At 39.7% G+C, this 20,076-nt stretch overlaps 1 protein-coding gene across 2 annotated transcripts in view; it reads left to right on the forward strand.

Moving 5' to 3' along the window:
- ADAMTS19 (ADAM metallopeptidase with thrombospondin type 1 motif 19) overlaps nt 1-20,076 on the forward strand; it is a 135,875-nt gene that overhangs the window by 49,668 nt on the left and 66,131 nt on the right. For both annotated transcript variants that reach the window (XM_082191541.1, XM_082191542.1), the window contains exon 7: nt 7,312-7,355. In XM_082191541.1, coding sequence (XP_082047667.1) covers nt 7,312-7,355 — 44 coding nt within the window. The remainder of the gene's footprint in view (nt 1-7,311; nt 7,356-20,076) is intronic.

A 20,076-nucleotide genomic window follows, 5' to 3' on the forward strand; every position in this document is an offset into this window, starting at 1 on the left:
ACCACCAGCATTACGCTTTCCATTTTTAAGTTTGGAATAGAGTAGTTGCTTTGGAAGACAATCATCAGGCCACCGAACAACACGACCAGTCCAACGAAGTTGATGTTGAAGAATCATAGGAGGACCCCAGTCACACCCCAGCATAGGACTCTCAGTATGCCAGGCAATTTGCTGGAATGAAAAATCTGTGTGCACTGACCCCATTTGTCCTCCTCCCTCCACTTGGTCCAGGCACTCAGTGGGTACTCAGGCTGAGTAGAATGAGCAAGGCAGATGGGGATATAAGAAATGCACATCTTATTTCCAGTAAGCCTGCTCTGTTGAATGCATATATAAATGCCCATACATATACTCAGGAAGATGTGGGAAATGGCGGTCAGTTGTTCCCTACAGGAAACCCTCAACCTGTTGTATGGCTCAAAAAGAAATATTGGTATCTCAGTCCCAAATATCTCAGCTGAACTCAGGAATGCATGCTTAGATTTCTAATTAGAGAGCTGTAAACGGCGTTCCGTGTGCGGCTCTGGCTCGCCAGAGCAGCGTTGTCACGCTGGCCACGTGACCCGGAAGTGTCCCCGGACAGCGCTGGCCCCCGGCCAATAGATGTGAGATGGGCGCACAAACCCCAGAGTCTGTCAAGACTGGCCCGCTCGGGCAGGGGTACCTTTACCTTTACCTTATTGGTTCCAGAACTTCTTAAGTTCTTCATTTGATGGTAGCTCAACTTAGCAGGTTACCCGAGACACCTATTTGGGCTAGAACACTGTCAGGGGACTGCCATCGAACAGGGGCGGGAAACAGAGGGGCAGTTGTGTTACAGGGAGCCTCCGAAAATCTTGCGAAGCAGTTCTTCTTCTGGTGATGAGGAAAGCCCCACTTCCAGTGGGGAAGAGGTAAAAGGACCAGAGGATGCTGCAGGGAGCCTCAGCTCCCTTGGCCTCCTGGCCAAGCCAGCCATGAGGGAAGCACGCCCCTTCCATTGCCCACCCTGCGCAGAGGTCTAAAGCGTAAAGAGGGAAGGAAAAGGCTGGGAGTAACGAGACTGTTATGTTGGGGGAGGTCCAGGAAACAACCACTCCCGGATTCTGCTAGCGATTGAGGCAGACAGGAACTTGTGGCTCTACACTGTAAATAGTTTGCACCAAAATAAAACCTGTAAAAGACAGGTCTGAGTCCTGCCTGGTTACTCACGAGCAACCACCACTGCCATCTGACAAACACTGGATTCTTCCGTAGGGGGAAATACATTGACAGGAACCCTTGAACATTAAAAATAATAAAGTCCGGAGATGGTTCTAGTCGAGCTACCCAAGGATGCAAACCTTTGGGTAGAAAGTATGGGAAATATATATTTAAAGCCCTAGTCGTTGTGTCCTAAATATTCAAAAATAAATAAATAACACTAGTCACTTCCACATATGGCAATGGTATGCTCTCCAGATAAGCATACAGATAAGCTCTTGTTCTATTTCATGGCATCAAAGCAGAGCTCACAAGTAATGATGATGATAACAGTAAAGAAAGAATAAAGAAAGCCTAATACCATTGCAACGTTGATGTTGTAAACCTAACCCCCTAACTAGGAAGTAAGTCCAACGAAGAAACATGCATATGATGTGCTGTGAATCAATGGTTTTATGAAGCATGGAAGCTTCTCATCCTTCGGAAGCCCTCACGTAAAATCAAAGGAAAAATGGGCCATTTTAAACGTGAATATCTCCTTCTAACGTGGACTCTTTGCCTAACTGACATAGAAATGAGGTACTTGCTAGTAAAGTCCCCCAACTTTTCTTTTGTACTTATATATGGAACCTTCATTTTAAATCTAGAGTTATGACACATCGTATCTGGGCTGAGCAGAAAGACGTAGTTCTGGAAGATTTAATATTAAGTCCACGTGAGATTTTCCTGTACCATCCTTCCCTGCCGTATTTCTTTGTCATTTGCTATGCATCTCACCCTTTCCATACCTGCCTGTTTTATATGTTTCTTTGAAGAGATTCCTGCATATTAGTAGGCTTTATATGGAGTAGCTGAATAATTAGGCTTTGCATTGCCCTAAGGACCTCTTCTACCCCTGTATTTAATAAGTTTTAGTTTATGAGTAAAGTGTAATTTATGGAATCGACAGACTAGCAGGTGCCCATTCTTGCCTCAGATTCTTTTCTGCCATTAGTCACCTCATTTAAGCTTCAGAAAACTGCCATAAATCTCCTAAAAGTTAGATTTTGCTCCTATTTGAAGGACTATTATCCCCTCTAGAAGCTTGGTAAATCACTTGCAAATTATAATTGCTTGACCTGATAATAGAAGATCCCAAAGTATCCCTTATTATCACTTCCACATGGAATATGCAGTACTTGTTGTTGTTTAGTTGTTTAGTCGTGTCCGACTCTTCGTGACCCCGTGGACCAGAGCACGCCAGGCACTCCTGTCTTCCACTGCCTCCTGCAGTTTCGTCAGACTCATGTTTGTAGCTTCGAGGACACTGTCCAATCATCTCGTCCTCTGTCATCCCCTTCTTCTTGTGCCCTCCATCTTTCCTAACATCAGGGTCTTTTCCAGGGAGTCTTCTCTTCTCATGAGGTGGCCAAAGTATTGGAGCCTCAGCTTCATGATCTGTCCTTCCAGTGAGCTCTCAGGGCTGATTTCCTTCAGAATGGATACATTTGATCTTCTTGCAGTCCATGGGACTCTCAAGAGTCTCCTCCAGCACCATAATTCAAAAGCATCAGTTCTTTGGCGATCAGCCTTCTTTATGGTCCAGCTCTCACTTCCATACATTACTACTGGGGAAACCATGGCTTTAACTATACGGACTTTTGTTGGCAAGGTGATGTCTCTGCTTTTTAAGATGCTGTCTAGGTTTGCCATCGTCTTTCTCCCAAGGAGCAGGCGCCTTTTAATTTCGCGACTGCTGTCACCATCTGCAGTGATCATGGAGCCCAAGAAAGTAAAATCTCTCACTGCCTCCATTTCTTCCCCTTCTATTTGCCAGGAGGTGATGGGCCCAGTGGCCATGATCTTCGTTTTTTTGATGTTGAGCTTCAGACCATATTTTGCGCTCTCTTCTTTCACCCTCATTAAAAGGTTCTTTAATTCCTCCTCACTTTCTGCCATCAAGGTTGTGTCATCTGCATATCTGAGGTTGTTGATATTTCTTCCGGCGATCTTAATTCTGGCTTGGGATTCATCCAGCCCAGCCTTCGCATGATGAATTCTGCATATAAGTTAAATAAGCAGGGAGACAATATACAGCCTTGCCGTACTCCTTTCCCAATTTTGAACCAATCAGTTGTTCCATATCCAGTTCTAACTGTAGCTTCTTGTGCCACATAGAGATTTCTCAGGAGACAGATGAGCTGATCAGGCACTCCCATTTCTTTAAGAACTTGTCATAGTTTGCTGTGGTCGATACAATCAAAGGCTTTTGCATAGTCAATGAAGCAGAAGTAGATGTCTTTCTGGAACTCTCTAGCTTTCTCCATAATCCAGCGCATGTTTGCAATTTGGTCTCTGGTTCCTCTGCCCCTTCGAAATCCAAATATGCAGTACAGTTCTCGACAAATCTTTCTTCTTTGGCAATCACTCATAGCCGAGTAAGATTGTCTTCCATAAACACGGTTTTAACAGTGAGTCCGTAAGTGACTGTGGAGGCCAATTCTGGATCCGCACGTCCTTCCACAGTGGGGACAGAGGTTTCCGAGTGGGAGTTGATCATGGTGAGGGTTTACCAAGCGTGCCTTCCTCTTAGCACGTTTCTCCCTTTCGTCCTGAGTTCGAGTGTCTTCAAAGTCCACCACACCTTTGGTAAAGGCTGTTCTCCAATTGGAGTGCTCGGAGGCCAGTGTTTCCCAATTGTCGGTGTTTATACTACATTTTTTTAGATTTGACTTGAGACAGTCTTTGAACCTCTTTTGTTGACCACTGGCATTACGCTTTCCATTTTTAAATTCGGAATAGAGTAGTTGCTTAGGAAGACGATAATCAGGCATCTGCACAACATGACCAGTCCAACGAAGTCGATGTTGAAGAACCATCGCTTCGACACTGGCGATCTGTGCTTCTTCCAGTACACTGGCATTAGTTCGCCTGTCTTCCCAGGTGATGTGTAAAATTTTTTTGGGGTCACCATTGATGGAATCTTTCAAGGGGTTGGAGATACCTAGTTGGTTACTCAATGAGATGGGAGTTAGAACAGAATAATGTGTTATTTCAGCTTATCTTTACAGACTTCCCCAACCTGGTGACTTTCAGGGTTTTTGGACTACAATTTCCATCATTCCCCATTTTTGACCATGCTTCCTGGGGTTGGTGGAAGTTGAGGAAGGCTCATTTATTACCACAGTGCTGAACTGCGAGGATATGGGTTGATACTTGTGCTGAGTGATGGCAGTTGTTTCAGAGACTGATTCAGTCCTCAAGCCCTATAGGCTTGCAAAGAAAAAGAAGAAAAAGTAAGCATTTGGAGTAGAAAGATCCACTCACAGGAAGACAATAAAATCTGAAAGCTCAGATGTTACTTCAATGCTGAGCTTGGCTTACTCCCATCTTTAATTTTAGGGACTGGGAACAACTGATAGAACTGATCTCTTTTGGAAAGAGAAGTGGGAGGGAGAGGGGAAATGCTCCAGATTGCAGGCTGGTTTCCTTCTTCACAGACACATTTACTGATAAGAAAATCACCCAGCCTACCATGAAGAGCCATTGCTTGTAAGCTTTCCACAAAAGGCGGGAGACCAGAAATTGAGGGGCTGGCATTGGGGGGAAGAAGGGAAGAAGATTTTGGATGAGAGGGGCTCTGTGAAACTGAGTGGGGAGACAGAGTGGGGGGGGGAAAGCTAGCGTTAATCAAGTTAATCAAGAGGGGAAACGGGACACAGAATATAAGGCAAATTTGGCCATATGAATCGTGTGCATGCCTTTATATACCTCTTGCAGGAACATACTTACGAATGGTTTCATTTACATGTTTAAATTAAATGTGCATTTAAATGTGTTTTTAGCCTTTCCAGTGCATTCTGTACCATTGGCCCACTAAGATTTTAGTGGCGCTAATTAATAATAAAGTCACTTAAAGAATTTGAAAAAACAATTGCTAGAGCAACGCAGCAATCCATTCTGTAGATTCAGATGCTACACGATGACCCTCCTGCAACTTCCCTAAGTAGAAATGAGGACACAAATAAATAATGAATTGTTTATAGGTGTATCTGGAGTATCATAAACTTTTACTGGGCAGCCTAGTCTCCAAGGAATACAGTTCTTATTCTTGGAAATTAGGGAATGTTTTACATTTGTCTCATTGCACAGGATGCAATTGTACTTCACTGTTGCCAAGACTTAAGAGTTCTATTTCCCCAAACTCTCATAATTAAACTTTTGGAAGTTTACTTCAACCAGGATAGAAATCAGCTGAATGAAAGCATCTCAGCCCACATATACTCTACTTATTAGGGTGTGCATGTACAAATCTCAATTTTCTTTTTGACAAAGTACCGGTACAACTTCCATGCTATTTGTGCCTTGTTATATTTCACATTTGTTCTCTTCTTTCTCATTCTTTAAACAGATATTAACCTTAAGAGCAGTTATGTAAATGCATTCATAACACCCACAGGCTTCCCCCTCCAGATTCACAAACATTAAACCCTATGTCTAACTGCTAATATGTTTGCATCGGCCTTAACACATGATCCATCTCTTGTACTGCAGATACTGGCATATTGTAATCCTGTACAGCTAACTTGCAGGCTACGCGATTTAACTTGTGCACATTCAGCTTTACATGTTTGGCAAATTAAAAAAAGAAAAGAAATGAAGGGGGCAGGTGTTCATGGAAAAAGACTTTGTCAATCTTAATATTGAACCCAATGTGCTTTGACTATGGTGGAATCTACACACATATAAAAGAAGTTGTGAAAATGCTTTTTTAAAAAAAACATTTTGAAAAATATATTGAATTTGCCATAGCTCACTATTACCATCTAGTGTCACATTTGTATAATGCACTTTACAACACACTTAAAACGTTTTATGTGCGGCAGTATAGCTGAGTCCTATATACGATTTTGGCTGTAGACGCTATTCCTGGAATCTAACCCCAGCAAAAATTGAGAGTCACCTGTATGTTGAGATTTAGCACAGTGGTTAGAAACAGGGAACACTTCCATATTTAATTGTATACTTTCCTTTCATAACCTCTTTTTTATTATTGCAGAGCTGTGTTTCCCCAACTTGGGTCTTCAGCTGTTTTTGGACTGCAACTCCCATCATCTCTAGCCAGCAAGTCCGGTAGTCAGAGATGATGGGAATTGTAGTCCAAAAGCAGCTGGAGACCCAAGTTTGGGAAACACAGTTGTAGAGTCATGTTGTTTGGGGCTTCCATGCAAGACGATGACCCCCATTAGGGAGAATACTCCAGTCTGGAATATTTCCGTGACTGTAATCTTTTAAAAATGAATGATAATCTAAGTGACCTGAAAACAGCACAGTTGGACTGGAGATAGGGGCAACTTACATTCCCATGTGGTGTCTTCCCTGATTCCTAATTCCCCTGCTTGAGTATACCAGGGTTCTCAACACATCGAGGAAACCATGGAAAGTAGATCTCTTTCCCCTTCTGTCCCCAGAGATGGGGTAAGGAAATGCTGCTTTATTTATTGCACTTTTATCCACCTAGGGTAACAGCAATAATTGCATTGCTAGCGTCTTAAAATAATTCTCCCAGTACCATTTTGGACACTTAGAGCAGTGTTAGAGCTCATCTACATTTTCACTTGCAAAAATCCGATCTTCCCCAAATAATTGAAGCTTGGTTGAGCAACCGGGGATGGCTATTGTTACATTGCAGATCATTTAGATATTGCAAAACAGTTTATTTATTTATTTATTTATTGGTGGAAAGGTTAAATCCATCTTAAATTGGACACCCTGGCTTGCACTTTAATGCTAAGAACAGTGTATGGACATATTAAGTAACACGCATGCATGAACAGCACTGATCTCAGGATAAGTACCCATGCGGAAGTCTCTTTAGTTTCAGTAGGGGATGAAAAATCTGACAAATCTGTGAATTTCAGATGATTAAGGAAGATAACTAATCAACCTGATGCCACATACACTTTAAATGGGAAATAAATTGCAGATTTAAGGTTGAAGTGTCATTTGATAATTTCAGGATTTCCTTCACATGTTCTTTTTTGAAACAGAGGAGCCTTGTCATTTATTAAGCGATTAAAATGTGCATAAATGAGCATCTGACAGCACAATTTTCTTAAGGCTTTGTCTTCTTTTCCCTCCCAATTTTAGGAAGGATTTCTGTGTACATAAAGATGAACCGTGTGATACTGTTGGTAAGTGAAACAAACAAATAAGAATAATGCCTTTAAAATACAGCACTATAGGGAGTTGTGGAAGCTTGATTATGTGGGGATGAATGCTTATAGGCAGTTAAAATGCATAACGATGATGTGTTTGGTACTCTAGCAAGTTGACCAAGGCTAAGCATTTTGACATTGATGCAACTTAATTATATACCGCTCCATTGCTTTCAGTGACTAGTTGGGACTAACCTAGGCATCGTAAGAGACAGAGAGTTGTTGGCGCACCATGTCTCATCACACCGTCTCCATTTCTTCTCTTTCCTATTGGCTAGCTCATCTCCTTGTCCTACCAATCAATGATGTGAGCTACAGGAGAAGCCGCCCATGGAGCAATGAGGTCTTGTCACTCATTGCTTAGCTCGCATGTTATGATGAATTGGGGTGGACTGATTTAAATCAAGAAAAGATGCTCATCAAATAATTGATTTAAATCAAGTTCCACATTTTGAAATACATATTCTCATGGATATGCATATCCAGAACCTTAGGTGAAACTGCATTAGATTAGACCTTTATCTTCGTATTATTATTTTTTTCATTTCAATCAAAAAGGGTTCTCAATTCAATATCCAAAGAAAAACTACAGTTATTAAGCATTATTTGGAATGTATTTTTTTCCCCAGTCAAAGTGAATCTGTAGGATAGATAATATTACGTGATAAAAGATATGGTGCCTTTCAATGCACTTGATGTAAGTTATTACTCGTGTTCCATAAACTTGGAACAAGACCTTAATTTTAGCAAGCACTAGAGGTGACAAACAGAAAAATCATTAAGGGTACCAGTTTGGGGTGAATTAAAACTGCATACTGGTCTTCATACAGAAACATTCATGGAATCCTAGAACTGTAAATTTCGCGAGGTCTAAATGATGTTGGTTGCAGTTTCTTTGGACTTCTGGATCTTGCCCATGAGTAGGCAAACTAAGGCCTAAATCTGGTCCGTGGACAGTCCAGGAATCGACGTGTTTTTACATGAGTAGAATGTGTGCTTTTATTTAAAATGCATCTCTGGGTTATTTGTGGGGCATAGGAATTCTCCCCCCCCGCAAAAAAATATAGCCTGGCCCCCCACAAGATCTGAGTGACAGTGGACTGGCCCCCTACTGAAAAAGTTTGCTGACCCCTGATCTTGTCTGTACTGTATTTTTTTTTAAAGAATGAGCAATGCTCTCCATTGCATTGATATACCTTTAATAAAAACACAATCAAATATTTTCTAAGTATAAAGGATGACTATGTCAAAAGTGATATGAATGTTATTATTTTGAAAGCAAGAATTGCAAGAAGAAAGATTACGAAATGTTAATGTAAATTGTTAACATAAAGTATATTGGGGCATAATCTGGTATCATAACAGCTGTCGCACCATTGGTTTAAGATCATGGTTACTTCAGATCAGTACCTGTGATTTTCCTTTTCTGAGAATGTGACAGATTAATAGTTAAAAGTGGAAGGTTGAATTTGGAATTTAAATAGATCACATGTAAGGATTAGACAGAAGGCAAACAAGCACGAAGTAACAAATCTTCTCCCAGTGTATTTATAGGGCAACAGAGATAGGACATTCCAGGAATTTTTAACATGTTGTAAATTGCGGTGCTAGCCAAAGAAAGTTAAAAGAAAAATGTTGAAGTAATGTCAAGAGAACAATTTACGGCTGTTAAAAGTTTACAAAAATTGAAGCATGGTATGCAATCTTATCCATACCACAGGAAGGAGTAAGCATTAATATTAACCTGAATGTACTCAAATGTTTCACTAAGAAGTTGTCTTAAGTCATCAAAGAATGTCATAAGTAGTTTGCACATCTAAATTTAAGTTAGGAAAGGCTTATACATATTTGTTTCCAAGAAAATCCCATTGAGAGCTAGCCATGTGATTAACTTCTCATTGGAACCAAGAATCTTTAAAAGTGATTCAGTTTGCTTGGGTTGTGTCTATATTGTGCTAACTTCCTAGGCTGGTAGACCAATATATATCCATTTCACTTTCCCTCAGACAGCCTATTATATAAGTTCCTAAACAGGCAATAGTTTTCTCCAATTTAGGTACAATTGGAATGTACCTAAAATCTGGCCACATTGGCACATCATGGTATGCCATAAACCATAGTTTATGTGCATGAACATATTGCACATATCTGGTCTGATTCTTCCCACTTCTCCCTGCTTGTACTAGAAGGAAGCAAACCATGGGCTTTGCATTATGTCAGTACGATGTATAATTTGTTTTGCTTCCAACAAACCATGATCTGTCGCCAAGACTTACTGATTATAGTTTGTTGGAGCAAAACAAACCACAGTTCCTGGTTTGGATGCAGCAGATTGGAACCGCACTATGAGGAAATAGCTCCCATGGCAATGTGTGTGTGCAATTATTTACTATTATCAGCTAATATTATATGATAGTAGAAATGACATCATAGCAGAATAGAAGGAAGAGATATCGCAAGAGAAAATACTGTATTTTTCTGTATATAAGACAATGTTTTTTCCCCTTAATTTTTTGAGTAAAAAATGGGTGGGGGGTCATTTTATACATCGTTTTTGGTGGGGCAATCAACAACTTTGAGTTGTTTACTCATTTAGTCGTGTCCAACTCTTCGTGACCCCATGGACCAAAGCACGCCAGGCACTCCTGTCTTCCACTGTCTCTTGCAGTTTGGTCAAACTCATGTTAGTAGCTTCGAGAACACTGTCCAACCATGTCATCCTCTGTCGTCCCCTTCTCCTTGTGCCCTCAATCTTTCCCAACATCAGGGTCTTTTCCAGGGAGTCTTCTCTTCTCATGAGGTGGCCAAAGTATTGGAGCCTCAGCTTCAGGATCTGTCCTTCCAGTGAGCACTCAGGGCTGATTTCCTTCAGAATGGAGAGGTTTGATCTTCTTGTAGTCCATGGGACTATCAAGAACTCTGGCAACCCAAAAATATTGATTTCTTAAATTTGGGTTAAAAGAAGTAGGGGTGATTTTATACGGGGGCGTCATATACATGGGAAAATACGGTAGTTCCTATTAATATATCATTATTTATGGTAGCCAAAGGTGTTATGTTGGTGAATTAATATAAGGAGAAAAACATGAAGAACTAGAGAAGATCATTCATGCGAAATGACCTGCCCACTCAAAACATTGCTCTAAATTCATTCGCCAGTGAAACTATTTTGATGAATGAATGACAAACATTTGATACTGCGTTCCTGCTCTATTTACTGAGCTAAACCTCAGTAAACAATGGGACTTACTGCCAGGCATACAGGTTGCACTCTCAGTGAATTTATTAGATTTGCCACTCATATGCTACTGTGTAGGACAGTTTATTTACTGTATTGGCTTTGGGAATTATAAAATAGAATGTTTTGCGCTGAACAAATGAAACATACTGGACTGGTGGTTAGACACATTTTTTCCAGCGTTTTTATAGACTCAGATACATTGTTCCAATATGTGTAGTGAGGTGGGTAAAATAATTTTTTGTGTCTCACTCCATCTTTGAAGCCTGTCTTCATATAAGATGAAAACATGGAGGTACGCTCTTCAGACTCACGTATGAATTAAGAAGCAGCATAATATTAATTGTAATTGCAGTATTTGTGACTGTCTCAGAGAGAAGACACACATAGGACTTGATTCTGGAGTTTATGTCTTGTAAATTCCTGTACTCCCCTTTTGTTTATTTATTTCTAAGATCTGACACCTCACTAGCTAAGCACAGGTATTCACGGTGAATACTGATAAGCAGCGGCTGCATTCTTAGCATGTTTTAATTTCTCTTCATAGTGGCTACTCTAGATGCTGAGCTAAACTGTCCTTTGATATGTGAGTGATGCTAAATACCATTATAAATCAGGGTGCAATGTCTGTAGCTGTTCTATATTGCAAAACTCCCCTGAGAAGAGCACAAGATTTTCAAAATCAGCTCCAATAAAACAAATGCATCTATGTATTCAGAATAGTTTGTCCTTACTCAGTAAAGGAGTCTTTGGCTTTTGTTACAGCTGCATCACAGTCCATGTCATCATGGATGACACTGATAATGTGCACGTGATAATGTGCATGTGATGTGTTCTTTGACTCAGCCCGTCCCCTGGAATAACTGCAGTCAAAGGAACTGTATTTTTGGTAGTGGGAAAGCTGCAAAGAACAAACTGAGAGAACACAGAGCAATACTGGCACATAAGCCAGTTCTTAGAAGAGCAAATCAGTGTTCACAAAACAGTTGTGAGCTCTTTCCAGCTGGAGCCTTTAAGCACCACAAATGACCGTCGTTTGTGCTCCTCTTCTTTTTAAGTGAAATGGCCAAATTCCCTTTGCTGTTGCTCCAAAAACCTAACCAAGCGTGTGAGAGAATATGAATACATATTCCTGGATCTTATTAGAAGGATAGGCAATGGAAAAGGGCACAGACTGTCACTCTTAAAAACAAAACTGGCTATTATCTGTAGCTGCCATGTGTCGTTGTAAGATAAATGTCAAGAGATGTCTTCTGCTTCCGCTCTTCAAGTGAGAGACTGATCCACTTTCCATCCGCAGAAAAGCACTTAAGAGACAGTGCGTCTTCTTCAGTTTGGCAAATTGCATACAATTTGAAAAATATTGTGATGTCTTGAGTATGCCAGAAACGCACAAAGGATGCTTCTTTTATGTGTGTGGCCAGAAAACTCTGGAAGAATGAACACCTCTCCTTTTCATCTGTTGTTTTAAAAAGCTGTTCAGGATTGTTCTGTGCTGCAGTTCCAGCCACTAACTGGGAAGGGCCATAGTTAATTGAAAGAACAGCTGCTTTGCATACAGAACGTCTCAAGATCAATACATGGCATTTCCAGGTAGGGCTGTGAGACACTCCTTGTCCAAAACCCTGGAGAGCTTCTGCCAGTCAGTGTTGATAATATTCAGCTAGATGGAGTGTTTGTTGGTCTGACTCAGCATAAAGCAGGTTCCTGTGTTCCTGTGGAAGATTAGACAGGAAGGCGTGTTTAGGCCCAGGCTAATTCCTAAAGGTGCTCTTCAGGGCTGGTCCTCAAGTGACAGAAAAATCCTGGGAATGCAGGTTACAAATGGAGGTGTTGCATGTCACCATATCCAAGCTTCCAATAAGCTGAAATTACGAATTTTTGTGTGAAAACAAGCACACTTTAGATGAGGTCCAGCTCTGAGGACCTTCTCTGCCAGAAGTAAAGCTATAAGGAACCAGGCAGAGGGCCTTCTCGATAGTGGTGTCCACCCTGTGGAACACCCTCCCATCAGATATTGAGGAGATAAAGAACTACACAACTTTTAGAAGACATCTGAAGGGAGACTTGTATTGGGAAGTTTTGTATGTTTGGTGTTTCCATTATGCTTTCATATTTGTTGCAAGCCGCCTAGAGGGGCTGGGGTGGCCCAGTCAGATGGGTGGGGTATAAATAATAATTTTACTATTATTATTATTATTAATTGTAGCCCATATGTTTCGGAGACACTAAATGAAGAATGTTCCCTGGCGTTTTCAATTCACATTGGTTTTATTCACATCATTAAACAAAAAATAAGAAGCTGCTGTAGATATTTAGACTGGGGCTGCCATCTAGAAGTTGCTAGACAAACACAAACATGTATTAGTAAATAAGAAATTGGGTACAGAATTTATAAACTCCGGGAGAGAAAAAAAAAGGGGAGTGGTAACATATGTTGACGAAAAATGGGAACCCAAATTGACCTACAAGGATGAAGAAGGAAGGATACTGGGGGTTCAAATAAGCTTTCAGGGAGAGAAGATTAATGTGATAAACATCTATGCCCCAAACTCAAATAGGTCAGAGTTTTATAAAAAATTGGAACAAGTACTACTAGAACTAGGAAATAATAAGATGATACTATTGGGAGACTTCAATGCAGTGCCGACATTAGAAATGGATAGACAAACAGAGAAGAGAAAACGAAAACAAGGAAAGTTACCGAAATCATTCCTGGATCTGGAAGAGAATTTGGACTTGACGGATATATGGAGACACAAACACCCAACAGAAAAACAGTTTACTTTTTTCTCAGAAGTGCATAAAAGCTGGGGAAGAATAGACCAAATTTGGACCTCAAGAGAAATTACTCTAAGAACCGTCAAATGCGAAATCCAACCGAGAACTTTCTCTGACCATAATGCAATAACCTTGGAACTCAAAGGAGAATCACAAGGATGCTTTAGATGGAGATTAAACGAATACCTACTAGATAATGAGGAGGTTATCGAAAAAGCCAAGGCCACGTTAAAAGAGTATTTAGAGATGAATCTCAATATGGGGACAAATATAGAAACAGTTTGGGACGCCAGTAAGGCGGTTTTAAGAGGGTTTTTCATCCAGCAGAATAACTACAAGAAAAAATTAAGGCAGCAAAAAACAGACGAAATACTCAAACAGCTAAAGGAACACGAGAAAAAATTAACAGAACACCCAAAAGACGAACAAAGTATACAAACAATAAAAATACTACAAAGACAATATTCAATGTTAACGAGCCAAGAAATAGAGTGGAAAATCAAATCAATGAGGCAGAGATATTTTGAATCCGCGAATAAAACGGGGAAATTCCTAGCCTGGCAATTGAGGAAAAGACAGAAACAGAATGTTATAAATAAAATAATGGTAGAAAAAGAATTAATAGTAGATCCAAAAAAAATACAAAAAAAATTTCTTAAATTCTATGAGGAGTTATATAAAAAAGGAGAAGAGGACCCAGCACAAATAGAAAAATATTTAGAGGGCTGTACAGGGAAGACTGTCACAGAGAAAGAAAGAACCCAATTAAACAGACCGATAAATATAGAAGAAATTGAAACTGCGATAAAAAAAATGAAATCAGGAAAGGCGCCAGGCCCAGATGGCTTATCAGCCAAATATTACAAAGTCTTGGGAGATCAACTGAAACAGGTATTGTCTGAAACCATGAACAACATTCTGAAAGGAGGGAAAATACCCGAGTCGTGGAGGGAAGCCTATATAACACTTATTCCTAAACCAGATACAGACAAACAGAACATGAAGAACTACAGGCCAATATCGTTATTAAATAATGACTACAAAATATATGCTGATATTATGGCGAATAGATTGAAAAAATGTCTGACAAATTTAATTCACAAAGATCAAGCGGGTTTCCTCCCAAATAGATACCTGAAAGATAATGTGAGGCATGTTATAAACATAATTGAATATTTGGAGATCAACAACAACATACCGGCGTCTTTGATTTTTATAGACGCAGAAAAGGCGTTCGACAACGTCTCTTGGCGGTTTCTACTAAAATCTATAGAAAAGGCAGGGATCGAGGGTGAATTTTTGAAAGGAATACAGGCAATATATTCAAACCAACACGCCAAACTGGTAATAAATAATAGTATCACGAAGAGATTCAAAATAGAAAAAGGAACAAGGCAGGGTTGCCCCCTTTCTCCACTTCTGTTCATTTTAGTTTTAGAAGTCCTGGCGAACAAAATAAGGTTAAAGTCAGAGATAAAAGGGATTAAATTAGGATTTAAAGAGTATAAGTTAAAAGCGTACGCGAACGATCTGATGTTATCCCTAGAAGAGCCACAAGAAAGCATGGGTAAAGCATTGGAGATAATGGAGGAGTACGGTAATCTTTCGGGCTTCAAGCTGAATAAAATCAAAACAAAAATGCTGACGAAGAACCTGAGAAATGATGCGCAAGAAAGATTAGAATCCCAATTTGGAATTAAAGTAACCAAAAAAATAAAATATTTAGGAATCTGGCTTACACCCAAAAATATAAATTTAATTGAAGATAACTATACAGCAACATGGAACAAAGTGAAAAAAGATCTGGATGTTTGGAACAGGGTGAACCTCTCGTGGCTGGGCAGGATGGAAGCAATAAAAATGAACATACTCCCTAAGATGCTGTTCCTATTTCAAAATATACCAGTTATCAGAGGACCCAAGTTATTTAAGGAGTGGCAGAAAACTCTTTCAAGATTCATATGGCAGGGAAGAAGGCCAAGGATTAGATTTAAATCACTTACAGACCGAAAGGAGAGAGGGGGATTGGCAGTACCAAATTTAAAATTATACTATGAAGCGGCCTGCCTTTGTTGGGTCAAAGACTGGATAACTCTAGAGAACACGGACTTACTAGACCTGGAAGGGGCGGATAACAGGTTCAGCTGGCATTCCTACCTTTGGCCAAATAAAGAAAAAGTACATAAAAGGTTCTCGAGTCATATTATCAGAGGCCCCTTGTATGAAGTTTGGGAAAAGAATAAGAAACTGCTAGAACAGAGAACACCTTGGTGGCTATCCCCAACAGACATCTTATCAATCAAAAAAGTAAACCTGGAAGAGCGAAAATTGACATATGAAGACCTACTGGTAAGATCCCAAGATAACTGGAGGTTAAGACCATATGAAGAATTAAAGGAGAGGCTGTCAGGCTGGCTACAGTACCATCAGATAAATGCAAAATGGTCAGAGGATAAGAAAATTGGAATGAATGAAAAGAAGTCTAGATTTCAGATTGAAATAATTGAAGGCAAATCCAAAATATTATCTAAGATGTACAACATACTATTGGAATGGGAAATGAAAGACGAGGAAACTAAAGAAGTTATGATCAAGTGGGCAAGAGATTTGGGGCATAGTATAGAATATGAAAAATGGTCAAAACTCTGGAATGAGGGAATAAAGTTCATGGCAAGCGCTGCAATTAGAGAAAACCTAGAAAAGATGATATATCGATGGTATTTAACACCAGAAAAACTAGGTAGAATGTATAAAACTGTAAATAAGTCATGTTGGAAATGTAAAACAAAAGAAGGCAATTTTATACATATGTGGTGGACATGCGAGGAAATAAAAAGATTTTGGGATCAGATATATACAGAGTTAAAAAAGATACTTAGATATACATTTCCCAAAAACCCAGAGGCCTTCTTATTGGGGATGGTCGGGACAGAAATTCAAGAAAAAGATAAAACTTTATTCCAATACTCAACAGCAGCGGCCAGAATTTTAATCGCTCAAAACTGGAAAGGCATAAACCTCCCAACGGTGAGAGAGTGGCAGTTAAAACTATACGACTTTATTGAATTGGCAAGAATGACACAAAGAATCAGAAATCAAAAAAATACAAAGTTAAAAGAAGATTGGAATAAATTCATGGTTTATTTTGAAAGCAATTTTAAAAACGTACCAACTACAGAGGGTTTGTTATAAAACTCCCAATGTATAAACTAGAAACGAACACCAGCGGTAAAAAAGAAATTGTTAAAAGCAAAACCCGAAATCAGTAGGGAAGGAAGTCGATGTTGTATGTTTTATGTTTTATGATGTAACTTTTTTGAATGTATCTGTCTCTTTTTGCGTGTATGCTTTTCTCTTTTCTTTTCTTTTTTTTCTTTTTACTTTTCTTTTCTTTCTTTGTGTATAAAAGAAATTCAATAAAAAGTATTAAAAAAAAAATAGAAGTTGCTAGACTGAAAACCCAGCCGGCATAGAGACTTCCGGGTTAGCGCGATCGGCTAATAGCGGATTCCCTCCAAGCTCCGGAGGGAATCTGCTCGACAGGGGCCAGGTCTTGCCGTGCCAGCGACGCGGGGACCCTTAAAAACCACGGGCGCGGATGCCCGTGGACATGGTGACTCGGCGGGCACCGTTAGCGCCCTCCCGACCCGCGAAGGAGCCTTTTTAAAGGCTACGGAATGGGTGACGGGGAGCGGCGTGGTGCTGTGAGTCTTCTGCTTCCCCTGCCGAGCGAAGCCGCATGCCATTTGTCGGAGAGCGCTGACTTCTTCCTTTTAAAAATTTGGACTTAAAATCAAGAACAACAACCCGTGAGTAATTGGGAAATTGGACTAAAATTATTTTCTTTGTGGATTTGGCACGAGCGGGGGAGGTGCAAAGAGGAAGTCCGTCTCCCCCCCATTGTAAACAGTTTAAAGCAAGGATCTACCAACTAAGGTTGCGAGATGAGCTGTTTCCCCCCCCTGATTGGATAAAAGTTATTAATTCCACGGATTTAAAAGTCTAAGTTACTGTGCTGGAGGACAAGAGTTTATCTGCTTAGATTAAGTGCCACTCTTCTCGAGACCGGGAGTAACCCGTGAAAAGAGCCTGCTGAGGGTTTACAGAAGACTTTGACAGCTGTGAAATTAGCTGTCAAAGTCGGAAAAAACTGAAAGCTTTGGCTTTAGCCGGTTATATCGTTACAAAGTATTGAAAGTAAAGAAAGATTGATACTTTTGGATCGGAAGTGAAAGGAATATTAAGTAACCAGAATCCCTCTAGAGGGGATTCACGGACATTACAAGAATGGAAATAGGTCGGAAAATTCTGGCAGATCTGGATGAGGTTGTCTTTCTCATGGGAAAGCTGCGAAAGATGTATGAGCAAGGCCATGTTTTGTCTATAAGTCCTACAAAACCGAAGTCAACAGTAAAAATACCCTCTGAGCTGGAAAAGGACTTGATGTTCAAAACACAAGCAGCTGGACAGGAAAAGAAACCAAAGACTGAAGAGGAGGAAAAGATACTTGCTGAACAGGAGGAGCAGAAAGGAGGGGTGGTCGAAATGTTACAGAAGGTAAATGAGAGCCGGAGGCCTGTCAAGATGACTTCAAGCTCGACCAAGGTGGAAGCTGGAGTCTTTGGGACACATGGATTTAAGAAACAGAGTTTGAGCTCCACCTCTAAACAAGTAGGCCTGGCTGGAAGGATCATGGACATTATTGAGAAAGTGCCTCTTCGAGTTCGGGTGTCAATCATAAGGGACTTTCAAAGAAGCCGGCTGAAAGGGACTGAGAGAGATTTGAGAGCCTCGGACGTAAGGTCACCAGGCTAAAAAGACGGACTAATGGACTATGGTTTGGGATTGAAACCGGGGAGAGAAGGGTGGGGTTTGGAAGTCCAAAGGGGGCCAGATCTTTCTTTTGCTGTGTTAAAATTTTATGTTGTTTATCATTATAAGAATGGGGAATTCGTGGAAGGGAAATAGGGTCAACCTTAGAAAAAGTTTTCCCCCCCTTCTTTTTACATATGATCAAGGTATATAATCTAAAAGTTGTTTTATAAACTGAACTAAATATAATAATGAATTAAGGGTTAAAATCTATTATAAAGAAATACATTAACAAATTAAGGTTACGACATTAGGGATAAAAACTTGTTGAACAAATAACTGGATTTGGAATACAAGAAGGGGAGGTGAGGGGAAGTCGTGAAAAGAAGTTATTGAAAATGAGATCTTAAAGGTGGAATTTTTTGTGCTTTTCTTTGTTTTTCTGTTTTGTTTCTTGTACCTTTTGAAACTTTAATAAATATTATTTTTTTAAAAAAAAAAATGAAAACCCAGCCGGCATAGCCAATCATCAGGGATTAGGGGTGTTATAATCGAGAAATATCTGGAAGGTATTTAGATACAAGGGTTTTTTTTACTAGCCACATATGTTATATTAGGATAGAATAGCATTTTCAGTGGTGACACTTTGTGCAATTCTCTCCCAAACATAATTAGATTGGCCTCTTCTCTAATGTTTTTTAGAGAGATAATTGAGAGATTTTTATTCTGCTAAATTTTTAAATGTGTTTTTTATCTTGCTAGGGATTGTTTCTTCTTTAATTTTTGCCATGAGGACCGTGTTTTAGGGGCAGAAGATGGTGTCTATACATACATATATAACTTTGCCAGTGTAGTTTAATTCTTCCTCCGATTCCAGTGCTTGGCTGTTCTTCCTTGAGATTATTCTACATTAAATTGTTGCTATTTTTATTTATTTATAGGGATCTATATACTGCTTGATATTTCAAAGCTCTCTTATCTCCTCATTGCTGTATGTATGGTCACTGATACATCTTTTAAGTGACAAATGAGTCGTCAGTGGTCCCAGGCAGCAGTCTTGTACAGAGCACTTTCAAAAGTACCACATATTATTTACACTTTTTAAGCAACAACAGCGCAGAAAGCTTTTTATCTCTCCCTCCTTTCCTCTTTCACTAATGGGAAACACTTGATGTGCTGAAAGAAAATGAATATTAGTTTCTTAGAAATAGAGCTGCAAGTCAAAGTTAATTTCCCCCAAGTCATGCTCCGAAGCATGCATGTCTGAAAAACACTTGTATATAGTCAAAGAAAATAGAAACACATGAACATAATAGAGATCATATTTGCTATTTCAGTGGCTTAACTTACTGCAAACAACTGAAGCCTTATGTTGTGCTCAACATAATAAAATTCACATTCAAAGACATTGTAAGAACGCAAAACACGCAAAAGATTATTTTTCTTGCAAAATAAATGTGATAAATTCTAGTAACCTTTGTAAGTACTGCTTTTCAGTATTGATGCATGTAATTTTAAGGAGTATGAATTTTACTTTAAACGTATCATATAATAGCTTTATATAGCTCAGTGGGAGGACTATGTACAGCATCTCAAGACCTTGGAGGAATAAATAAAATAAATTGAGGGTTTTTTTTGACAAATAAAAATGCTTTCAGACTTTGTGAAATCAACCCTTCTCTCGGTATGGAGGTCATTAGGCACAATTTAATGCCATCTAAACATTTTGCCTATCAAATGACGGATTGGTTAGTCCTGAAGAACTTCCTGCAGTAGCAAAGCAGCATGTGTTTTGGCATAAAAGTCTCACCTCCACACAGTTGTGGGCCCAGGCTCTGTGCCCTAGGCCACCAGGGCTGGGGCACG

This window comes from Podarcis vaucheri (genome assembly GCF_965113315.1).
Source record: "Podarcis vaucheri genome assembly, chromosome: 11".
Taxonomy (NCBI): Eukaryota; Metazoa; Chordata; class Lepidosauria; order Squamata; family Lacertidae; genus Podarcis; species Podarcis vaucheri.